The sequence below is a fragment of the Falco biarmicus genome, chromosome 11 (assembly GCF_023638135.1).
Source record: "Falco biarmicus isolate bFalBia1 chromosome 11, bFalBia1.pri, whole genome shotgun sequence".
Lineage (NCBI taxonomy): Eukaryota > Metazoa > Chordata > Aves > Falconiformes > Falconidae > Falco > Falco biarmicus.
The window spans coordinates 23,697,395-23,721,509 of record NC_079298.1 but is presented as its reverse complement, the minus strand read 5'-3'; the positions used below and the strand labels follow the sequence as shown (position 1 = coordinate 23,721,509).

The 24,115-nt window shown below is 39.4% G+C and overlaps 2 protein-coding genes across 2 annotated transcripts in view; one reads left to right on the top strand and one right to left on the bottom strand.

The window, feature by feature from the left end:
* Positions 1–13,844, bottom strand: part of PALMD (palmdelphin) — a 29,906-nt gene extending 16,062 nt beyond the window's left edge. Inside the window, exons 1-3 of the mRNA XM_056355534.1 lie at positions 13,439–13,844; positions 7,901–7,981; positions 2,167–2,297 (exon numbers count right to left, since the gene is read on the bottom strand). Of these exons, the coding sequence (XP_056211509.1) occupies positions 2,167–2,297; positions 7,901–7,981; positions 13,439–13,483 (257 nt within the window). The 5' untranslated portion in view covers positions 13,484–13,844. The remainder of the gene's footprint in view (positions 1–2,166; positions 2,298–7,900; positions 7,982–13,438) is intronic.
* A 6,800-nt stretch (positions 13,845–20,644) lies between these two features.
* Positions 20,645–24,115, top strand: part of PLPPR5 (phospholipid phosphatase related 5) — a 232,761-nt gene continuing 229,290 nt past the window's right edge. Inside the window, exon 1 of the mRNA XM_056355538.1 lies at positions 20,645–22,732. The gene's annotated coding sequence lies outside the window, so the exon portion shown is untranslated. The remainder of the gene's footprint in view (positions 22,733–24,115) is intronic.

The window sequence follows — 24,115 nt, the reverse complement described above, 5'->3', positions numbered from 1 at the left end:
CAGATCTAAAGCCCCAGTTGGGTTGCTTTTTCACTGTTTGTAATAGCAATAAGTTCTAGTAATGTTAAAAAAAGTTTATATGGCTATATTCAGAGGAGTGAAGAGCCTCCCTATGCATGTTCGGTTTTGGTCTCTGAGGGCATAAACATTAAGGCCATTGAGCTGATGGCAAATTCAGGACAATAATTACAAAAACAGTTATCAAGACTCTACAACTGTAGTTACGAACACAGGATTCTGTGAGACATGGAGGTGACATTATGTATGTGAATAATCAACCCTATTAGCTGAAATCTCTGAATTAGTATTATAGGAAGGTTTTGAGGTCCTAATCCTACATTCCAAGTCTTCCCAGGGATAGGACAGGAGGGCCCTGCTGCCAGCATTGCTGTGAGATAGCTCAGTTGCAATGACTCGGGGCAGAGAAACCTAAAGGTATGTGAAGAGGTGACAGCGTAGAGCTGGATGCTGGAGATAGAGTACATTTCCTCCTAGACTATTTCACTGTTTTAAGGCAATCGATATGTCAGGAGTTCAGTAACTTCCCTTTTTAGGGGCTTAGACATTCACAGACCCTGACTATAACACTTGTTCTGTGTTTGAGCGTCATCAAATGAATTGGCAAGAGTGTAGATGTAGGTTGTCAGGAGAATAAAAGCATCCTTCCCACAACATAGCCACACACCAAACCCAGTTCTCAACTTGGTTCTGAGACTTAAAGGCTTAAACCTCTCTTTTTGTTGTTTTTAAAGATAGCCCATCACCGCATTTCTTAGGGCATAAAGGAGAGCTCTGCTAAACCTCCAGCTCTTACACAAAGTCAGCAGGACTTTGAAAATCTACCCTATCCTCCCAGTGCCTGGAGAAGGGCTGAACTTCCAGTGGGGTGGTTGCTCCTGAGCCAGTCCTTCCCCACACAGTTCTCTTTCCTGGTGATCACACCATCACAGGGACCCCTCTTGCAGGTCCTCATAATCACAACCTGCTGGGCTGTTTTTAGAGAACACTGTCTACCTCCTACCACCGCAACAAAGAATTCTACGGAGGTGCGTGAAGAGCTGTTCTGTGGAGAAAAGTGCTTTTGAGCAAGAAGTCAGCATAATTATAGGACAAACTAGCACTAGGCTGCTGCCTCTCAGCCAAGACCATTATCGTTTGTGTTGGAGAGATGGAGTAAGGAGGGAAGTGGGTGGGAGATAGCTGGGGGAGGTAGTCTTGGTGACAGCTTTGCCAGAAGAGTGTGTGTAGGAGGACAGTGGAGGAAGAGTGTGGTGGAAGGCTGTGTTGTACTGAGATAGAGGAAGAAACATCAAGAAAGGATGATGAAACTTTACAGAATCTAAAGAAATGTAAACACTTAATCTTTTCTGTGAGTGCTGGTGGGTAGTACCGGTCAGTATGCCTGGACGCAGGGAAGGAGCTGATTATGTACAGAGCCCTGTGGTGTTTGGGAAAGGCTAGCTGCAGCTAACAGGCACCTAGAATCATATCGTTCGTAAATAAAGGAGTTGTATGTGAGATGTCTATGCAGTTTGATGTTAGCCCAGTGTGGTAGTGAGGCACTAGGTGCTGAGATTTGTAGGAACGTCTCTAATAAAAGGTAGAAAAAGGCCTTTACTATAACAGGGTTCTGAGAATAAGTTGAGACAAACCAGAATGAAAGATAAGAGAAAATAAGGCAAGTGATACTAATGGAGCTGGGCAGCTTGCACTGTTCTGAAGTGCTGTGTTATAGTAAAAGTCGGGTACTAAAGGCTGTGCAGGATCTGGTGAAACTGAAGAACTTTTAAAACTATTTACTGATACTGAAATTCTGATTCAACAATTGCTATCTCAGAGCAAAACCCATATATTGTAGCTCACATCTAGTGAGTATAGCATGGAAGGGGTATCTGGAATGAGAGAAATAAACACTTTGCCAGGTATTTATTGTGTAATTTCATAAAAATTCACAGTATGGAAGCTTGCATTTTGTATTCTCTAATTCTAGCTGACTAGAAAATACAACAAAGATTACTCTACTCTGTACATCGAACTGCATACATTTAAGCTCTTGCTGACACTTTCATCTTTTGCAAAATAAGGAAAGACTTGTAAGAAGGGACAGTTGTAATGCAGACAGAAGGGCAGGGGTACTACCGTACTTGAAAAGGTCTTGTACCCTACCTGAAAATGTCTTGTTCCAGCTCATGAGTCTTTTGTTGGTCCTCCTGATTCTGCTTTTGCATTTCTTCTTGCTCTTTTGGAGTGAGAGAACTAAGGCCATCCAAGAGCCATTTTTCTCGCAAGGCCTTTTTCTGATGGAGAAAAATACAGACGAGTAAGTGTACTTTAAAAGTTACGCTGTTCAGTCATTTACTGTACTTGCCTTGATGCCATCAGCCTGATCCACGTTCTTGTGCTGTAACTAGCATAAGGCAAACTGACAGCAGTGAGTGCCACTAAAAAGGAAATGCTAAAAAACATTTATGTTTTGAGATTGACTTAAAGCCAAACTCATTAAGAACAATGTCCCATTTTATTAGTCCACCCAACAAGTATGTAGAGGATGTCAGTTGCTACCTATAACAGATTAATGTTTTTAAGTGGATCCAGTGGTATCTCTTTCTTCAATAAAGAAAAACAGTTGTATCAAAGTGTACCTATTACAGACTCATGTAAAAGGCTCCAATTGGATGTGCTATCATTTCATTTCAATAGACCTGATTTCTGGGGTCATAGCATTGCATAGATTCTGGGAGAGGGTATAAAAGATGAAAAGTTTCTTTAAAGAAATAATTGTATTTCTTTATAATTATTCTTTATATTTAAATTTAATATATAAAAATACATATTATTTCTATTTATATAATTTTATTAAATATATTTTAAATATTCTTTAAATAAAATTGTATAAGGGGAAGAGATCTCTAGGGTGTTAGTGAGGCAATGCTATCCTTCAAGTTTACAAGGGACTTGGGTAGTTATAGTAGCGAACTCGCCTCTCATCTGGTGAGGATGTATGGGGTAAGAGTGGGACGGGAAAGATGGAGCATGGGTGGCTGGTGACTGGTTAGTGTTTCAGCAGACCTGCTACATCCTTAGAACTCTGTTGGAGGAGCAATCCAGGGCTTACGTATTTAGGTCTTGACATGTTTAGTGCCTGTGGAGTTCTTTCTGTGCAGCAATGCCTTACAAATGGGTGTATTGCATGTGAACAGGTGAATGGATCTCTCAGCTGTGCTTTCAGATTTTGAAAAATATGGCTTTATGCACTAACTGCTTCCTTAGCTACTTTACAATATAAAAGGTGTTATCTGAAAGTCATCTGAGCTCTGTAAAATATTCCTGGTGTAAAAAAAAATATTCATAGGGATAAGTTCGTATTTGTAGGCTAGAGGTTGTAAATCATGCAAACTTTCTTGCGCACTTTTTATTCCCTTCAGTGTAACTCAGGAATACAAAACCAGCAGCTGCCTTTGGGAAGAAGTGGGAGTCAGGGCTCCTTGGAAAAACTTTTTCAACAGGAGGAAAAAAGCACACATAAAAGGTTTTTCATTAACTGTGAATAGATTCCTTGAGCTGTGTGATTTCCATGTTAGGTTTTTTGTGGGGTTTTCCCCTACATGGTTTTGTTAATTGTAGGATGTGGATGAAGATTAAATTGGATTTTGACTAGTGCTGCTTTGAGGCAAAGCTGTGCCCAGCACTGGTGAGAAGGCTGCATTAACCTTAGTGCTGCTTGCAGTGGCTGTTGGAATCCCTGCCTGTATCCTGTGCGTTGAGTTGCTTAAACTGTTGCTTCCTACACTTTTCTGTTTGCTGTGTGCTTTACATGTGCTTTATTAGTGAGGAGGCCCAGCTGATGGAGAAGGATGCATGTAGGACCTGATTGCAGTTAAATGCAATTTTCAACTTGCTTGATGCAGGATATATGTAATATAGCAGAAACTGTGGTTAAAACAGGCTTGTTGGGAGTTCTGTGGCATTCCATGGTACTTTTTTTGGTTGGTTGGTTGGGTGGATGGTTGTTGTTTTTCCTGGAACACAGGGTTGATGTTTATAGTTGCCTTAGCCCTGCGGAACGGTATTCTGTTTCTCAATACTGGATCATAGGAAATCTGTGGGGAAGCAACGGCTGCTCAACACTGCCCTGAGCCTTGACTTTGGCGGTAGGATCACTTGGCAGCATTTCCTGGTAGCTGTGTCTTAGGCTCAAATGAAATAAATGCAGATTTTAATAGAATAGATTTACTTGATCTGGTAGGTGCACGTAATCTGGTGTTGGCACAACTGTTATTGACCACAAAATACTGTTTTCTGAAGTTGGAGGGAACACATTAATTCCCTTTCAATTAAGCTGTTTAGATTTTAATGATAAATAGTAAGATTTTAATCCTGGCTGGAACTGAATTAGTCTAACATTGCTGTCTCCAAAAATAAATCTATAATTCTTTGTGAGAACTACAGCATGGCTGGCACTGTAGACTTTAGAAACTGGTAACACCCATCAAAATCAACAAAAGCTTCATGCACATATAGGGTTAGGCCCAAGAAAACAAACTCCCTAAATACAGGCATAAGATAATAGTGTTATTTTTGTTTTTTCCTAGAATAGTTTGCTGCTGTTCTCAACTAAGTGCCATGTAATCTTTTTAATTTAACTTTTGAAAGAATGACACACTGCATAGTTTGGAAACAGCCTTTGAACAACAGACAGTTTCAAGGGTGCTCAACTGAGTCATCGGGACAAGCCAGTGCAGGAGCGGTTGCTTTGGGGCAATTGGGTTATTTCTGCTGTCTAGCACTTCTTTTGCTGTGAAGTGTCTCTAGCTCAGTACTAGGTTGTGCATGCCTTCATTTTCCATTAGGCATGGTACGTTAAGGGGAAGGGATACTTATACATCGTGATGTGGTAAGACCCTGGGAACAGACAGAGTGCTGGAGAGCAATCACTTTCTTTTGTAGTTAAGGATCACATCAGGAGTACTGTGACAATATTCTGCAAATTCTGTGAGTAATGCCCTACTTGTGCTGCAGGTATAACTCCACGGTAAGCCTTAACAAGGCTGGACTAGCACTGAAAGAATCATCCTTCACTGGAAGGCACGGGTGTTTTGAGTTTGTGTGTCTTGCTCTCCCAGTGGTATGGCAGTTCATCTTATGGCATACTGGGGGAGGCATAAATCATTGTCACAGTTTCACAGAAGATACAGTTCAACACTGTTAACTCCTGGAATAAGAAGGTGTGTGACCAGCACCTGTAAGGTAACACTAATGGAGTTCAGGCATGTCAGAAGCCAAAAATTTAATAAGCTAAACTAGAAAAGCTCTTGGAAGGTACATGCAAATGAGTGCTGACTCCACGCTTTTCAAGCAACTCTGTCTGGTCCTTTCCCTTCTTGCCTCAGTGAGAAGGATTCCAGGTAGGAGGAAGAATTAGTTGCTGGTGCATCTAGAATTACTTGAGGATGAAATTCCCTTGTACCCTCACCTTGTACCCTCACTCGCAGCCCCATTATCCCTTGCAGTTCCATGAAGCCCTATCCACACAGGTGTCTGTATTTGCTTGCATGTCCTCTACTTCATGTGTTAGAAGTGCATGTGTAGGGAATAAATACTCAAGTATAGTTCTACAGGATAACTAAGACCTGTTAGAATACTCATCTGTCTCTTTCTAGTAAGAAGTTGGCTTGGGGACAGCAAACAAAATCATTGGGAAGCTGGAGCAGAGATTCCTATTTACACAATGGAAGTTAAAAAAAACCAAAACCAGCCTAACAAAAAAACAACCAAAAAAACCCACAGAACTACAACCTTTTAATAAACCCGTGGCTAAGGGCTATAAATAGGAATGAAGGACAAAATGAGGAACAGGATAGTGATACCCAGCTAACAGGAACATCTATATGAGAGTGAGATTTACTAACCTGCAATAGTTTCCTAAGGGACAGGTGCGAGTTATGTTGAATAGGTCATGGAGCTCTAGGTTTCACCATGCGCAACTGGTAGGCGTATAAATGAGTGAAATCAACCTGACTCACTAGGGAAATGAGCCCTCAATAAAATTTACTGAAGTGTCTAAACACTTTAGAAGTCTAAATCTGTTTTAAAGAATTTTCTGCACTAGATTCTTGTGGTGTTTGCCTCCATTGAGATACCTGAATTAGGCTGAAGCATAAATGTTCATTAAAGGACAAGGCTTCTACGGCATCAAGCAGAGGATGTTCATATAGTGATGCTGCATCTGGTATTAGGTGCCTGTCTTAGTCTCCACTTGGGTGCTCCAAATAGCTAATAATATGTATGTATTTATACACTTTTTTTTTCACATGTACACTTGATCCCTCTATGTCAAGTGAATAATTTCCTCTACAGATCCTTGATTTGGCTTCTATGCAATATGACTGATTTTAATCAGACATAAACAGGCTGATAGCTGTATGATTTTTGCATAGAACTGGCAAGAAAATCACATCTTCTGCCCTCTTCTAAAGGAAGAGCATTTCAGTAATATTTTTCCGGGAGTGTTTAGCTTCTGTGAAATTCCATAAAACGTCTTCAGAATAAGTGCAACGTGGGGTTTTGTTTTCTTAACTGTTTAACTATGCTGTACCTATTAATCTTAGCTGAAGGCATGTACTAAATCTGTAAGGAAGCTGCCCCTAGGACTCTGCCTGTGCACAGCAGTGGTGAGTATTGGCTGGTTATATAGAACAGATCAGTTTACCCATAAAAGAAGGGCAAAAGAGTCATCCTGAATTTATAGGCATAGAAACTTGAAACACAAGTTGCAGTACTCAGTGTAATCGTGTACTAAGATGGAGGGAAAGAGTCCCGTGTTTACTGCTCATTAGTTACAGGACTTGGAAAAGATACTCTCCTCTGTTTTAGGCAAGACATTATGCAATTGGTCAAGCCCATCCTTTTGGTTGATACCTTCCAGTAAAACTAGTGACATGGGTGACTTTTGCATTGGCTTGCCTGGCCCAGTGAACTACTTTATCATAACTTCTGTTTTTTTTTTTTTACTTGACACTAAAGAAGAGGGTGGATGAAACCCAGGATCAGGTGTCTCTTTTGAAAAGGAGTTTTTTCTAAATATGCTTCTCCCATATTTGCTCAAGGAGACATGCCATGCTCCTGGTATTGGATTCAACATATTTTTCTCGGAACTGTTTATCCACTCACATAATTAAAAAGGTGTGTAAAACACCAAGTTGTGCGTATTTCTAGAAGCATAGATTTCATCTCATCTCCCTAAATTACATGTACTGCCAAGTTGTAATAGACATTTAAAGAATAGTGGTGCTGGGTAGAAATTGCTACAATTTCAAGTGTCTGCAGAGGTGGATCTTTTAGCTTCTTGGTAATTTGGACTTTGTAATCCTGAGTTTACCAGGCCATATTTCAGGACAATATTTGCAGCATTTATGCACTTTTTGTTAAAATATACAAAGAAACAGCATTACCTTAACAAAGAGTCATTAAACAAGCTGATAAAAGACTATAGCCAAATAAAAATAGGCTGCTGTTGGTTTTTTTTTTTCCCAGGAAAAGGTCAAATTAGACCTCATGATTGTGCTGCACCCTGTATGAAGTGAGGTTGCTGTAGTGGAATTGAGTGAACACACCCAGTCTGAAATATGAGGCTTAATTTTCAGCTGTGAGTTATTCCTGGTTATGATCTCATTTTATGCCATGAAAGTGATCAAATAACATTACCTCCTGAGTGTAATTTTTTTCAAAGGGTGATGCTTATTAAAGTCAAATGGAGTCCTGGTAAGACTCCAAAAAGCTGTGAAAATTTGACAGTAAAAGCATGACTTAAATGCATGAAGATTTGCATGCCAAAGTTGAAAACCTTTATTCATGCTGAATGGCTTGAGGCTATCTGTAGTTACATAAATCCAACACTTACCTTTAGATGTTGGTGTTTCATTTTTTCTTCTTCCACTTTTAGACGTTTCTGTGTAATTTCTTCTTGCAGTTTTCTTTTGTCCTACAAATTAAAAGAACAATAATACTTTTAGAGAAATGATTTGTTGCTAAAAAAATTGTTTAAATGTTGTTCAGTAGAGTGAAATCAATCCATGCAAATAAGGCCTTATTTTAAAGCTTGTATGATGCCCAGGCAATGCATAATTCTTAGTAGCAACAGCTCATGTCCTATGCAGTTATGGTTTCCATTACTCTTTCTCTGAAGTACATTTAAACATGTTAATGACCCCGAAGCAGAGATGATCCAAATTAAAAATAATTTACCCTTTGGAAGGGTAGGGAAATAAATATCATTTCAGCACAGTTGTACATGCAGAATGAGGTTAGAAATGGGTGCTAACCAAAATTCCTAAGGCAGCCCGCACATCATTTAGGAGAGGAACGAATCTAAGCTACACTGTGCAGCTGTGATACATCACTAAATGAAATGAGCTGCTGGTGAATCCAGCACTCAGTTTGTGTATTTTGTGGCTAATAGCTGGAATAAACAGGAATAAACAAAGGCTTAGAAATTTATTTCATTAGTCGAACAGTGATAAAGATGAACACAGAGAAATATAGTATGCTTCATATATGTTGTTGTTACCTCTCAATTAAAAAAGTATTTTTTTGTCTGTGCAAAGGCTCTTTTCACAGCTGCTGAATTTTAGAAGGAAAAACTCAAGTAGTACTGATCTATCATAGTGCCACCTTCATGCTGCTACAGATTATGGAAAAGGAAATGGGTGAACAGTCTCTGAAAGCATCAGCACTTGAGCCTCTTGTGTCTTTGCATAGGTGCTGTCATGTGGAGTTGTGGCTCCTCTGTATGAGGCCAAACACTGATTTACTACTTGGTGCCCTCAGCAGCCGGTGGGACAGAAATGCTGAAGGAAACTAGCTTTTACAATTGGTATTAATAGGCTAATTTCTTGGTCAGCCTTACTGCTGAAAAACTCTGTTATTGATCATGGCAACTTTTGCATTTATTTCTTATTGTGTATTGGTATGTTTTAGGGGAGTAAATTAAATCATCTGTTGTCTTGTGCAGAAGTGTTTGCTGGCTGGAGGCTAAGCCCCCTTCCCTTTCAATTAAGAACAGATTACTGACAGGGTTTTTAAGGCTGTTTTCAGACAAGTATGGTTTAGGAAGGAGTTAAATTCTTCACAAATTTAGGAATAGGCTTGCCCTTTCTGCCCACCTGAGGAACTAGCTGTGCATAAGGAGTGTAGAAGGTCGGTAAGGAAGGCTGGTGCAAGGCTGGGAGCTGTTCTCCACTGTTTCCCTAGGATCTGGGGTTTGGAAATAGGAAAAGCAGCATTGCTTGGCTGAATCACTTGACTGTTACTGGAAATTAGGAGTGTGGCCACAGGCTATAGGGACACTTTGCTGAAGGGCCGGAAGCAGAAGGAGCCACCCAGCCTTGTGGAGGTGGAGGGCAGGACTGCAGGCTGGCCAAGCACAGCTGGGGGTGTGCTGGGGCTTGGTAGGGGAATGAGTGCCAGTGACCTCTTCTGCCTTGCAGTCTGCGAAGTGCAGCAGCCACCTATAAACACTATCTGTACTTTACTGTTTTTCCTCGATGGTGTTAGTCTGCCTCTTTAATACACCCAACAGGGCAGGTAGGGATCTTGCCTCAAGATACATGCTACCCTCATCTCTGTAGTGGTTTTGAGTTTTGCCTATGCTCTTCAATACAGCTAACAAAGCAACTGATTTAGGATCACTACAATATGTAATTTTTTCTGCAATGGCCCTTTTTAGAGACTTTATCCAAGAGCTGCTATGCTGGATTTTACTCAGCCACTCTTGGTTTTGGAGACATAGTATCTGGTCTTCGGCCTTCACACCTTTCCTTAATTGGAAATATTCCTGATCTCATTGTATAATTAATGGCTTTTAAATAACCCATCATTAGATGAGCCAAGTGTGACAAGAGCTTGTGTTTCTTTAAGAGTTGTAGCAATCTGTTAACTGCTTTTACTCTTTACTAAAGTTCTGGATAAGATTCTGAGGCAGAGAATGAACTCTTACCTGGTTTATACTATTAAAAAATACTCTAAGTCAATTTAAATATTATTTTTGTACCAGCAGAGATGTGTAATAAGAGTTTGGGCACTCTGAAATGAGAAGTGGTACACAAAAATATTGTGCAGACAGAAGTTAGAGCATAAAGGCCCAAATAACTGCATTTTAAATTAACTGTACAATAAGGAACCTACTCAGTAATGAAACTTTTACCTGTTTGGGGTTTTTTTGTTGCTGTTAGAGGTTTAGATTTCTTTTGCACCTGATTTTTTTTATATATTACAAGTTTTCTACTTGTATCCTTTGATGTTCTAGCATGTTTTAGTTTCACTAGTTGGTAATAAACATCCATCACACAATTATCCAGATTAAATAGGTTGAAATAATCATCTTTTATATATATAGTCAAAGAAATCTGAAGGTCTAATGCCAGAAGCTAAATTCAGGGAAGGTGTATGAGGAACATTTTTGAACCTTGTGTTGTCAGAATAATTTTTAAAACCTGTTAGGACACTTCCTGCAGTGTATTCTGCTAGGCTTTGTCTGCAAATCTTGTCTTGCTGTACAAAGCTTTGGCTAGACATCTAATGGAATAAATGTTTATTCCTAGATAGCTAAGGGATCCATGCTTCTACTAAACCTCATACTCTGCCCCTGTAGATAATCAGGTTGCTGGCACAAGTACTCTAATCGTCGCTTACTATGGTCTTGTTAATGTGGGCAAGATTTGCTTTTTATGAAAGAGCACCTTCACACCTTCCTCTCTGTCATGCATCAATGCAAGGTAAGACGAACCTTGGTCCTAATTTTCACTCCTACTGAAACATGTCAGAATCTTTCCTGACTTCTGGCACAGAAAAGAATTGTGCTCCAAACTGGATCTCTCTGAAAGGAAGGGAGACACATCTACAGAGCAGTGTCTTGCTTAGGTATCTTGTGTGCCAAGTCCGTTAGTTGGTGTCAGTGTTCCACAGTGGTGCCAGTGTTGGTCTGCTTGGTCCCATGGCAGATGCCATGTACTGTCAGAGCCAATGGAGCAGCTAATATTTTAGCTGGTGTGGTTTTGTTTTTATATGATTTTTCTGGAGGTATTGGTTATTGCTTGGTTATTGAGGGGTCTTATCTGGAGTTATGGACACTTTAGTCTGGTGTCATGAGGCTGCAAAAATGTCATAATTCAAATATTTAATCACAATTAAAAATCTTCTATAATTTTAGTTTTGCTATAGAATGAAGAATTTGATGAGAAGGGATTAAGCTTAAGGTTCCTCTTTGACTGTTTTGTCTCAACATTTGCCACAGCCAGTGCTGAAGCATCTGTATTTTAAGATACAACAGTCTCTAACGAAATGGCTGCATTTGATTTTTTTACTACTTATATTCTATATACACCAGCAGCAGGTCGAAGCTATACAACAGAGAAAACCAGTTCCTTTTCAGAGCTATGGGAGTATCAAAATCTTATTATAATAATAATAATAATACTGGGGGGGGTTGTCCTTTTTTATTTGTTACATAGAGAAGATATGAAAAAGAATTTGAAAACTCCTAGTGGCTTGGTGAGAGCCAGAATTCTGTAAAGGAGCCAGGCATCTAACAACAGAAACCAACTGAGTTTTAGCATAAGTGTAGTTGTTCGCTGCTCTGAGTGCCCCTTGCCATCCTCTGTTAGATCCCTTACAACATACATCTTGTAGGTAGCATTTGAAATTCCCAGGTATGTTGCTTGGGACAAAATTTCCCAGAGCCACCAACTAACTCGTAATTGTAATTGTAACATGTTGTTTTCTTAAACAACTAGTTCTGCAGATTCTTAAACCCGATGATAACTTCACCTTATTTAGGCTCCTTCATTTCTGCAGTGCATTGTAACAAGCACGCTGTTTCAATTAAATGCTCCCAACTGATGAAAGCAGAAAGCAAATAGCTTCTTTAGGCAGCAAGTGTAACAGATGAAGTCATGGCCAGAACCCAAATACACTCTCCCATTTCCTGTAATGCAAGACACTGGACGCTGCCGCAGTTTCTTAATAAAATACTTCTCCAGTATTCATCTGGAGACAAAGATGCAGCCAGAGGACACTAAGCCCCTAGTAGGTTCATAGGACTCTTCCCCAGGACTGTGCTGCCCCGTTCCTCCCTAGGTACCAGGAAGTATAATCCACTGCCAGGCCTGGACTTCCCTGGAGCGCCAAAATATTTCTTATCATTTGAGCCTGTACGCTAGAGACAAAGTCCGGGTTATGAGTCTGCTTCAAATACCATTACAGTTAAGCAAACAAACATACTCTAAACCCTGTAAAACATTTCAAATTACCTTATTGTGGGCTTGAGTTAGGTCTCAAGTAAATACTATAAATGGGCCTGTTGGCATTTATTGAGTGTCATAATTAAAACCTAACCAAATTAAAACCCAAACTATTCAGCTCCAGTAGATTTCCAGCTATGCCTGATCACATTTATTTTGGTTTCAATGAGGTTATTTTTTAACTCTGCCCACCATTTATTCAGCCATTCACAACTAATCTATCATGCTAAGTGTGAAAATTACCTTTGTTACCATTATTTGTTTTTAAGTTTGCCTGTGACAGTGAGCGTTCCTTCTGCAGTTTTCCGTTCATCCCAAAGGGCCAAATTTGGTTTCAGGTTTATTCTTTTGTAACTGAATAGGTTTCAGTGGAGATAAAATCAGATGTGAATTTAGATTCAGCTGGTTTTGTTACATCAGGTTATATTCCTTTAAAAAATAGCTCAGTAATTCCTTTAAAACGTAATAAATCTTTGAATCAGATTTCCCTTTAGAAAAGAAGCTGAAAATGTTTTCTAACATCTTCAGCATAAACTCCACTGAGTCCTTTTTTTCTCCCCTCCCCCCCCTCCAACTGACAGATATGAAATTGCTGAATCCAACCTTGTCCTTTTTTACTTGTCAGGCAGCAATATTTATGATAGATCATCAATAATTCAGAAACTGTATTTAATCCCACAGCGCAAAACTAAAAATCTTTCATCTCTCAGTTTTGTTGTGCAATGGGAAAATTGATTTGTTCTGGAATTCTCTAGCTGCCTTTTGACCTGCTGTCCTTCAGGCAAACGTTCAGTTGTGATGGTAGTAATATGTATTTCAGACTGTCCAGCAGTGATTTGCATGCATACTTTCACTGCTTTGAATTTAATTTCAAAGTGCAATACAACCCGTAATAAAGGCAGTACAGGCAACTGCCGTCTTAAAGCAATAGCTTATAAACCAGGATTAAAACGTAACAATTTTAAGCAGACAGAAGTGACTTTCTTTTTCTGTCCTGAAATAAATCATTCTTCAGAAAACATACAGTAGCTTGTTAACACAATGCTTCTTCTAAGCCTTTTTTTTTTTTTTTTTTTTTTTTCCACACACACAACCCCCACCCCCCCCACCCCCAGTAGTGAGGTATAACTATAAGTACTTACTGTTATGGCCTGGAATCTTTCTTTCAGCAATTCAGCTTCCTCCATTCTAGAAATCAAAAACAGACAAGTAGTGAAGGAAAACAGAATGACACCATAAGCAAAAAGCCTCCTGGTGGGGCTACAAAAAAATCTGAGGTGATTTGATCCAATTCCAGAGCAGAGAGAAGGCAGAATTTTTGACTTGTTAGGAGAGTCCCTGAACAGATGAGCAGATCAGTCCAGACAGACACATGTAATGAGGGTGTGTAGGAAAGGCAGACGTGGAGAGTGCTGGCATGAGTTGACTGACAAGTTGGAACAGTGGAGCACAAGCCCTTTTCCTTCAGAAGCTGCCAACTCTTTGTTTTAATGTGCTCAGTTAGCGTGCCATTGCTTCTTTAACTGTTAAATGCCCAAAACCAAATCTTCCAGGACCATGGTAGAAGTAAACATTACATTCCTATTTCTCTTTCTTTCTCTTTCTTCCCTTTGTGTATGCTTCTGGTGATAAACTGGTATTTTAAACTTATTAAGTATTCCTCTTTCTTATGAAACTTATTTTACCTGTGGGTTTTTTTTAAACTGTTGTAACGTTAGCACTGTAGATGGCATGGGTTTTTTTGAGATGGCAGTTTTAATTCAGTTTCCTAAGTGAAATTTTTGGAGAAGCTGTATTCATAGCTGGACGAATGTCTAAGAACTTCTAACCTGAAGTAAAATAAACTTTAAGCAATGAGGTCTGTCATTGAATGCAACTGTTAATCTGTAATGCAATTACTGGTCAGCTATCTAGGACTCAAGGGAAGCTTTGTCTAAGTAAGGATTTCAGGATCATCATTTGAGTGTTACCAAGATGAGTCTAAAATGCCAGTGGCGCTCATGCTGAATTTCCATTCAGCTGACTTGAAGGGTGGTTTTTTTTTTTTGCTGTGGACTTCTGCTGAAAACAGCATTATGCTCCTTAAGGGATGGCATATGTTTTGACCTTTCCAATTATATGAGTGGGAGTCAGCCTTCCAAAATCAATCCAGGAAACCTGAAAAACAAGTGGAACTGCCTCTAGCAAAATCCAGTTGTGGAAAAAATTCTAAGCAAGATAAAGCTGAATTCAAACAGCATAAAGATATAATGTGAACCTGGAATCCCTTTGTTACCCTCAGTATTGTGTAACTTAAGTCATTGTAAGGACACCAACGGGAGACTCAGTCAGCATCTTTGGAGTTTTTTTCCTGCTATTTCACTGAGATGACTAAACTCAGCAGGATTTGGTGAGGGGTTTTACTTTACATGCCAGTACAGTGACCTGAATCTTGGTGGCAAATCAGGGTCACTATACTAGCGAATTCTGTGCTACAGACTTGAACACTTGATGGTGAAGTTACATCCTTATAATTCAATATGAATCAATATTTAATTTCAATTTCCAGCTTTCTAGTATGTCATCACTCATCTGTATGTACAAGCAGGCTACCCCCTCTATACTGGGACTAAGGATGCATTAATGTTTTGTTTATACTGTGATCCACCCAGAGGTTTTGCTCAAACTTGTGAAGACCCCGTGTTTTATTCTCCAATGAAGTTTTTTTAAAAAACAATGTATGCCTCCTTTCGTCAGCAGCTGAAATGTAAAAAATTACCACATAAAAGCAAATGTGAAGTTCAAAGGCAAGTGTGTATCAAAAGACAGATTACATGGGAATTTAAATGGATTCAGTTTGTGGGTTTGAGAATAAGTTCAACCACTCAACTGAATTAAATATATTTTTGCTGCTGAAGCCAATAGAGAGACCGTCTTCCTGTTTAATCTTTCATAAGTTAGTATAGCCCACTTAACTATGTTTTGGAAAAAAAACCCCTAAACTTATTTCATCTTTGTCTTCTGCAGAGTCCATCTTAAAATTTAAGTGCGTATGTAGACTTCAAAATCTATAAAAATATTTAAAGCAGCAAATGATTACATTAGAAATAAGAAAGTCTGTTTCGGCCAGAATCTGTACTAGGATACAAATGAGATTCCATTCTTAATGGGTGGAGAAATGAAATCAGTATTTCAAATTCAAATCAGAATCAATGGGATTGCATAACTCTGAATTTTTGTGATCTAAAATATTTTCCTTTGTGCTCCAAAATTATTTAAATGCTTTTATAAACCTTACTTGTGGATGTTTTATATTCACAGACCAGAAAAATATTTAACTTGGCTTTCCCTAATCTAAAGCCCCAGTAAACTGAAGTAAAAGTAAACTGAAGATGGTTTCTAAAATGTTAGCTACCTTTTTAAGTGACCATTATTAAGAAAGTATTTAACGCCTGCTTTAAACATTTTAATTTGTTTACATCAAATATATCCCCTTGCTAGGCAGGATTTGTTGCTCAGTCAATAGGCTGTTTTCCAGTTATCTTAATCCTATTCTAAATGGGATTTATGTGCAAGACAAGAGATGGACCAGCTGTCATTTTTTCTGCCCCTTAGGCCTGCTTCACCAGCAGGAGTACCCACAATGTTACGTGTTAGATCAGTGAACCTGAACAGTTGTGTTTTCAGTCTGCAGGATTCTTAGAACAAGGTTTTTCATAACTTTACCACCAGAAATATATCCAGAGGAAACTATCTAGCTATCCTGCAAGTTTAAGAAAGGGGGGGGGGGGGTGTGGGGTGTGATGTGTGTGAAAGGGTAACTTTTGGAAGAATAATGTGTTAGGTTGTGTTTCTGTAACTGGTAACTCTGTATCTTTTTGTTTTGGTAGAACAGATTCTCCGAGTTATGCAGAAAATGTTTGTTGTATCACATGAATCATACAGGTTGTATTCTTTTGGCTTGACTTCTTCCTTTGTTTATTTCCATCTTGCGCTGGGAACCTAATGTAGGAATAATCATGAGAATCTAAAGCACAAGTTGAAAGAGTTTCATTATGAAGTCATACAGAAAAGCAGGTGGGAATTTAGAAGAATTCAATATCCTGAACCAAAATCTAGGAGGAGGGCCACAGAAGCACTTTCACAGCTGGAAATGGAAGTTGTCCATTTCTGGAGCAAAGTCAATACTGGCACAGAGAAATCCTGACACTTCAGAACCGCAGTGGCCGTCACTGGCTGTACTCTACAAACAAAACCATCCTCAGCTCTACTCTTACTCATTTCACTGTGATTTCTTTCAAAACCAGTCATTAACCTAACATGTACGGTGAGTTACAGATCATCATAGTAATGAACTTCTAAGACAAAATATGTCATTAAAGGTAAGGAGCAAGAAGCTTTCACTTTTTGAAAAAGCGAGTTTGAAGTGAGGGGAGTTGCTCAGATTGTTATCAGTGGAAAACTAGCTTCTATTTTCTGGAAAAGGGTGGTTACTGAGTTAATGAATCACCATTTGGTGCATCTTGTCTGATTATTTTGCTTCATGATAAGCTGCCTTCTGCAGCTGTGTTTGAAGCAGGAAAAGGGTGTTTTGGTCTTGGTGTCAAAGTGAATTTTGTATTCTTACAGAGAGCAAATGTAGTGCCACTGTGCATCTGTCTGTATGTAGCCTTGAATCTCTGACAGCAGAGGAATGGAGAAGAGGTAAATTTTATGGAAAATCCTTCATGGAAAATGCCTACTGCAGCATTCTGTCAATTGACCCAAAGGTCTGGTGTCTGGGATGCCTCAGCTGATTCCGAAATGGCCCCTTCTCCAGCTGAACCAAGATTTTGCATTTAAAAGGTGAAAAATAAGCCAACAAGAAGTAGAAATGTGAAGGTCTTAAAACCCCTTTTGTTTATTTCAGATGAAAGGCATACAATTAGACAACTAAAGCCTTTAGGCAGTCGCTTCCAAAATGTGTTGGGGTTTTTTTAGAGACTTTCTCTGTAGTTGTATGTTACTTCCCAAAAGAAGCAAGGTTCATTTGTGTCACTCAAAGACTGGTTTTGAAGGCCGTTTCCACCATTAGTCTGAATGTACTTCCCGCTGTTTCAGTCAACAGTGCATTAATGTTCACAATAAGCAGCAAACAGCTTTTGTCTGGGGTACAACCAGCTAAAGAACTCTTCTGGGGTTCATCATGGTGCTACTTATTTTTTTTTTTTGTGATCTTTTTCTGTTTTGTTTTTTTTTTCTTTGCTAAAAAGCTTAAGACAGTTGTGATGGAAAACAGCCCTCAGTAAATAAAAGGCTTGAACTCCAGGGAGAGAATACTAGCTAGAAGCAGCACGTATTGAATTAAATTTATTTTACTTTAGCCTGATTTCTTTCATATTATAAATAACATATTTTCATGTATCCATCAAGTCATAAATTCCAAGCTAAGCTGGAAGGTGTTTCATGAAAAATGTGTGTGTTAATAATAGGGAAAAAAAACTTTGAAGTGAGGACAACCTAGAGAGATGAAGTTAAAACCTATTCCCATAATATGATTTGATATACATGAATATGTGTGTATATGCAAATATATATATAAAATATAATTATTAGTAAATATTAGGCATCTTTGAGTACTTGTATAAGTTTAAATATTGCATCCAGGGTTACATATACTACCAGGCTAGTCATGTGTAGCATGTCTATGGAAGACTTTTTCATTTCTTCCTTTCCTTCTGTGGCTCATGCATCTATAGCTTTCTAGCCTCTGTTTCTGTTGGTCACTAAATCTTCAATATAATGACCTTATCTAATGATCTTATCAGGTGAATAAAATTTAAGATACCTTCTTTTATACTTTAGTCAGAGTCCAGTTTATATTAGCCAGGATTCTTGAAGGTATGGGATAAATTGGGGTGTGAGGGTGTGTGCGTGCAGAAAAAAGCCTCATGTCCCTCTATCATTATCTCAAATTATAAAATTTTAGAAATAGTTTCAAAAAGCATACATTTTTAGGATCTTAGAGGAAGTTTGTAACAAAACCTCTGCAAGCTCTCAGGAAGGATTAAAATTCTGCCTTGAAGGCCGATTTTGGAGAAGTAATTCCCTACTAGGGAGGTCTTCTAACTGTGGATTTCTTGGGTATTCTCACTGAAGCAAAACAATATCGGAGTACCTTAGGTTTGTGCAGTTTTATGAAACTAAATTCTATCTTCTTTACTTGTTTGAGCAGACACACACCCTGACTCCCTGGGAGGAAAAGCCTTGAACTATTATGTTTCTGTTGGTACAACTCCCTTCCTGTCATTATTCACAACTATGAATATGTTAAGTCTTTACAATCAAAGTAAAGAAACAGTTGTTGATCATCGCCTTTAATTGTTTTCAAAACATTTATTATTTTAATAATTTTATAATAAATCTGCTTGTCAGATATCTTTCAATATTATAAAGAAGTTTTAGAATACAGCACGGGCTCCGCTGTCCCTTCCATGATAGGGGTGTATACTATACGCACAGTGGAGCCGAGCTATAAATGCTATTGTGCTAAGTATGGATCATCTTGCCTCTATTTTCTAAAATTACACAGTGAACTTTGACAAAGTCTATTGACTATTTTTTAATCAGTTAAACACTTTCTTTACAGCCTTTTTCATGTTCCCAGACACTTGTCAATTCTTGGCGTCATGTATTTTGGAAATGTTTTCTGAAGCTGTGAACGTGGGAGGTTTTCCTAAGCAGCCTTAACAAACTCTGTAGTGTCATTTAAAAATCACACTTCAGTGAATAGTTTAAGTGTTATTACTGTGGGGATAGTAGATGTGAGATTCTTAATAGAATGTGTTCAGGTGTCTAGATTAAGCGATAGGATTGTGTTTGTTTTTTTTTTTTAATGAAAACTGAAATAAATAAAACCACAAAGTCTGAAATACTCGGGATCAGAGCCTTAAATGTGTTGTGGAATGCATTGCTTGCAACCCAGTGTTTTCCAACTGCTGCAGATACACACTTCTAAGAATAGTGCGGAGTTTTAAATCCTACCCAGCCAACTGTGTGGGGAATTTTTAGCAGGGCTCTGAGAACCAGCTTTAGTTGTCCTGTAGTTCGGTTCTGTTCCATTAAGCGAAAACAAATACCCCATAACCAGGGCCAAATCCTGGGGAAAGTGACAAAACCCACATGGGTATTGTGTCCACAGCAAGGTGAACTTGTGATTCTGGTTTTCTGATGCTCTTTGAGAGCACAGAGCAGTCGTGGTGTTTGGGTCTATGGGCCTTGGCAGGGTTGCAGGGCAAAATTAGGGCCTTGCAGACAGCTTTTGTGAATGCTTAGTGCCAGGTGTTGTTCCTCCGAGTACAAGTGCTGCTGGTGGAGGCCTTGAAAGTATAGATGGTTTGGTCTAGAAGGCAGAGCTGAAGTAGGAATACCTTAGGAGAAAACCTTTCTGCTGGAGCTGGGGCAGGGGTGTGTGCGTGTGCAGAAGAGGCAGGGACAAGACCGGAGGTGGTGAAGCCATTCAGCAGGTTCCCCTAATGACCAGCCTCTTGTTTGCAGGCCGCAGGATGGGAGCTGTGCAGGTTGCATCAGTTGCTTCCCATCTCCTGAGGCGCGGGCAGACGCCGGCCCTGCTGCCAGGGGGTGAAGCCGCCTGTGCCAGTGGCTGGGCAGTGCCAGGGCTGGAAAGCCCCAGCCTGCCGCTCTCGGGAGCAAGGGAGGACTACTGCTCGCTCCTCCCGCTCCTCCAGCCACACTTTCCAGCCACTTTCCTTCCTCTGACTACTCTGCAAACCAATTGAATTTGCTAATATGTCAGGAAAGCAATTAAAAAAACCCCAACCACCCAACCCAAACATAACCATATCAGTAAAAATAAAAAGCCCAAACCAAAACAAAAACGACCCCAAACCTAAACCTCCAAATCCATGAGTGTCTGCTGTGCCGGTAAGGTGAACAGGCTGAATGGGAGACAAGAGGAACAGTAGCGTTAGGGAGTAAGAAGGAATGGGATTCTGGCTGGGGGATGAGCAACATGAGGAGAAAGACGGAGGGAACGTGGCTCTCGTGGCAGCAGTGAGCTGCGATGGACTCTGCCATCTTGCAGGGCTCAGGCTTGCCTTGCCGCAGCGGTCCAGGGACCATGGGAGACCTTATACTGACGTGTATAATAAGCGTGTATGCTCAGCTATTTATCTGCAACTTGAAACTGCTGTGAAAACATGATGACTTCAGACTCTGGCAATCCTTCCTGTGCTTCCAGATATTCCGTATCCTGTGCTGTGGGTGGGCAAAAAATATCCCCCCCACAATTTGTTTTGCGTAAGCCTTTCCAAGTATTAATGGAAAATATATACATGATAAGATTATGCAGAACTTTATTGTTAGCAGAGCTGATAAGATTATTTATGGCAGATAACACTTGTTGCAAATACAGGCCCAATTCCTTCAGTGAAGGAGACCTATTTTTTTGTTGTGGATTTTGTTATATGGGAGTAGCGAGCGGCTGAGAAAAACTCTCAGCTTGTCAGTCGTTCAGCCTGTTAATTTCAGCTGTCTCCTGTTCATTTGCAGGGCCGGGTAGGTCATTTGAATAACATGGGGACTCTGAGACTCTGACTGAGCGGCTGACGCCTGCTGCATGGAGTGCCAAGCGATGTGGCGCAAGCAGCTGAAGCCGAATAGGCATCCAGATGCCTGTGAGATTATATCACCAACTTGTGTTTTTCAACAGATTCAAATATTTCACTTCTGCTTGTCATGGCACCGTATAGTTACTTGACCCCTTACCTTAGAGTGTCGATTATTAACTGGGAGCAAACAGACCTTGGTATAATATGATTTCCTTTATTTTTCTTGTAAGATTTATTTTGATTGTCAGGATTTCAGACCTGTTTCATAGCTCCTTTTTCTTACCAGAAAGGTAATATTATGTTCCTTCTCTTCACCTGAATCTGAAGTGGATCCTTTGAATGACATTGTACTCTCTGCTTGGTATCACTTAGGGTGAAATTACATGAGAAGTTTGAACTGCTATAATGGCTGCGTGGTGCTCAGAAGAGGCATCCTGGTTCCCTCTCTTTCTTAGCCCTGGACACTATTCCCACAGCTTACTTGGCTGGCTGCTCACCGAATCTGCTCACTAAACTGGCAGGGAAGTAACCAAGCAAAAAGGTGGCTGTTGCTGAGCTAATGAGTCAAATCATTGCCCAGAGAAGTCTGATGAGTGCCAAAACGTGGTAAAGGAAGAGGGCAGAGGGTGGAACTGTGGCTACTGAAAACCACAAAGAAAGAGGAAAGAGCAGTGGAAGAGGAGGGAGGAGTAGGAAGAAAGGGAAGTGGTGGCAAGCTGTCAGATAAACTAAGCTGTTAAATGTAAATTTACCTTTACAGATTATTTGACACAGTATGGGGAAACTTTCTTTCCTTTCCTCTGGAGGCTGAATAGGCCTTTCAAACACTGTTGGCAGATCAAAGGTCAATATGTTATTACCATCCGTGAATAATGCAAAAAATAATCTGGCTCCAAGTTGTATGAAATAATATTTTTGGGAAGATAAAAGCTCTTTTTTTGTCATATCTTCTCAAATGTGAAGTTCTTTACTCAGTGACATCTTTTAAACCTTCTGATAAAGAAATAATGACATTTCAGCTTAAAACATTACTTATATTCCAGAGTTGAGATGTAACTTTCCATATTTTTGAAGTTATTTAAAAACAAGCTAATCTTCAACTAATGGTACTGCTTAATTAGATGTAATTTCTGAGGCGTCTTTGCAAATTTCTCTTAGCCTAGCAAGCAGGATCTTTAGTTTATTGGGAGATCCATTAGTCTCTCTAGATTTCTCACTGCCCAAATGCACCTGGAGACTGATGGCCTGCAAAGGCTAGAGTTGGATACTATTTTAATCATCGATTTTAGGAAAACATTTTTAAATTTGAAAATATTACTGTTGCATTTAGCCTGTAGGTGAAACGACTTTTTGAAAAGGCTTTTGATGCGTAGTGTTGATCTGGGAAAAGGGGCTTGTCCAGTAATTTTTCATTTCAGAAAGTATTATGATAGCTTGCTGCAAGGGGGATCTAGCTATATTGCTAGACTTACAGCCAATGCAGTAAGGAGACTTCAAGAAGCTGGTTCTTGGGGGTTTGGATTAGAAACTTATTCTACATTTCTTGCTTATAATCATCATTGAATTGGACACAATGAATTTTGGTGTTTGAAGTAAAAATCAGGAACACTGTGGCAGTTCTTCTTAACTGCTGTCATCCTTTAATTTGGTTGGTCTGTTCGCTTATTTTGTCTAATGCAGCTCAGGATTATAATCAAAAGTTGTCATTATCTCACAGCTGCTCAGTGCTTGTATGACAAGTTTTACATTCTTAGTTTCCAGTGGACCATCAGCAATGGGGGAAAAACCAAGGAATGAGTAGCATGAACAGTAATCTGTCCTTTCACTGAAGGAACACCACATGTCAATGTAAGTATCAACATCTTCTCACATGGTCCACGCTTCAAACACCAGTAGAAGTTAATAATGAATTTATTTATAACATGTATATTTTTTTCTGCTGAGATTCAGTAACATTGTTTATGTAAATACCCTTTCTCCAGTTGTATGATGTATATGTTAGTATAGATATATTCATATTAACACTTTATTCTCTTAGGAGACAGCCATTTATATTGGTGTTGCTTGGAATTTTTACTATAAATCTCAATAACCGTTGCACTGATTTATTGTTGAGTTGTTTAATGTTGTAGCTCAGAAATGGAATAGCTAAAGTTAAATAGATCAAAAAACTTCAATAGCATCAGTTTAGACCTCCAGCTGGCAGAGATAAGGCGCTTTTGGGGATCTAATGATCTATCTGAAGGAAAAGGGGGCTTAAACACAGCTGATGTTTTTAACTCTTTTTAGTCCTAAGAAAGGCCTTACATCAAGGTCATATTATTCTGAAGTGATTCTTTTTACCAGTTTGAGTGTATGGAATTTATTTCATGATTAACACAGTTTCATTTCATATGAGTTGGTCATATCTAGAGAACTTTCATGCCATTTAATAATTTCTTCTATCACCTCCTAGCCTCCCATTAATTTCATAATTCTCTAAATATCTCAACAAAATGCTGTCAGGCCATGATTTCAGGTTCCTATTTTGAATACTGGTTGTAGCATAGTAGGTTGAAAAAAATTAATAAAATCGGCACCCCACCCCTCCCATTTGAACAACTTCTGGAATTAAGAGCTGTCTTGAGGGATAGCTGTTCTTGACAGAGGCACCAAATGACTTCTGTAGTAATCATTTGGCTTCAGAGAGCTTCAGAAATAAGTTCCTCTTATTGGGAGAGCTGATCACTGGCTTTCTGAAGCTAACAAACACATTTCTTTAAGATATGTGCATGAATTCTCAGGAAGTACAATATAGATCAGAAAAGGAGCAATTTCTATGTGTTATGACCACAACTCTTAGCTATGTTTAACTTAGTTTGGCTATGTTCAGAGAGTGGCATGGGGACCTGTCCTGAAAAATATGTGTGGTGGGCATTTTCAGAACTGTGTGAGTGTTCTGTGCTTGCACTAACTGGCACACGCTGCCAGTTATGTGCTACCATAAGCAAATTAGCAATTAGATTTGACAATGCTGTGAGTGGAATGGGTCTGTTCAGTGGCTCCTGCTAGGGGGTTAAAAGCAGCTCTTCTTCCAAGCCCTTTTTCCTTTGACTGCAACCTTTTGTCTTAATTGCCTTACCATTATGACAGCTTCAGCAAAACTGAGCTGCTGGGTGGTACTTTCTCCAAACTGAGAGTGCCTGCTTTCCAGAAAACCTTGTGTGAGCCTCAGCCTCTTCCCCCTCCTCC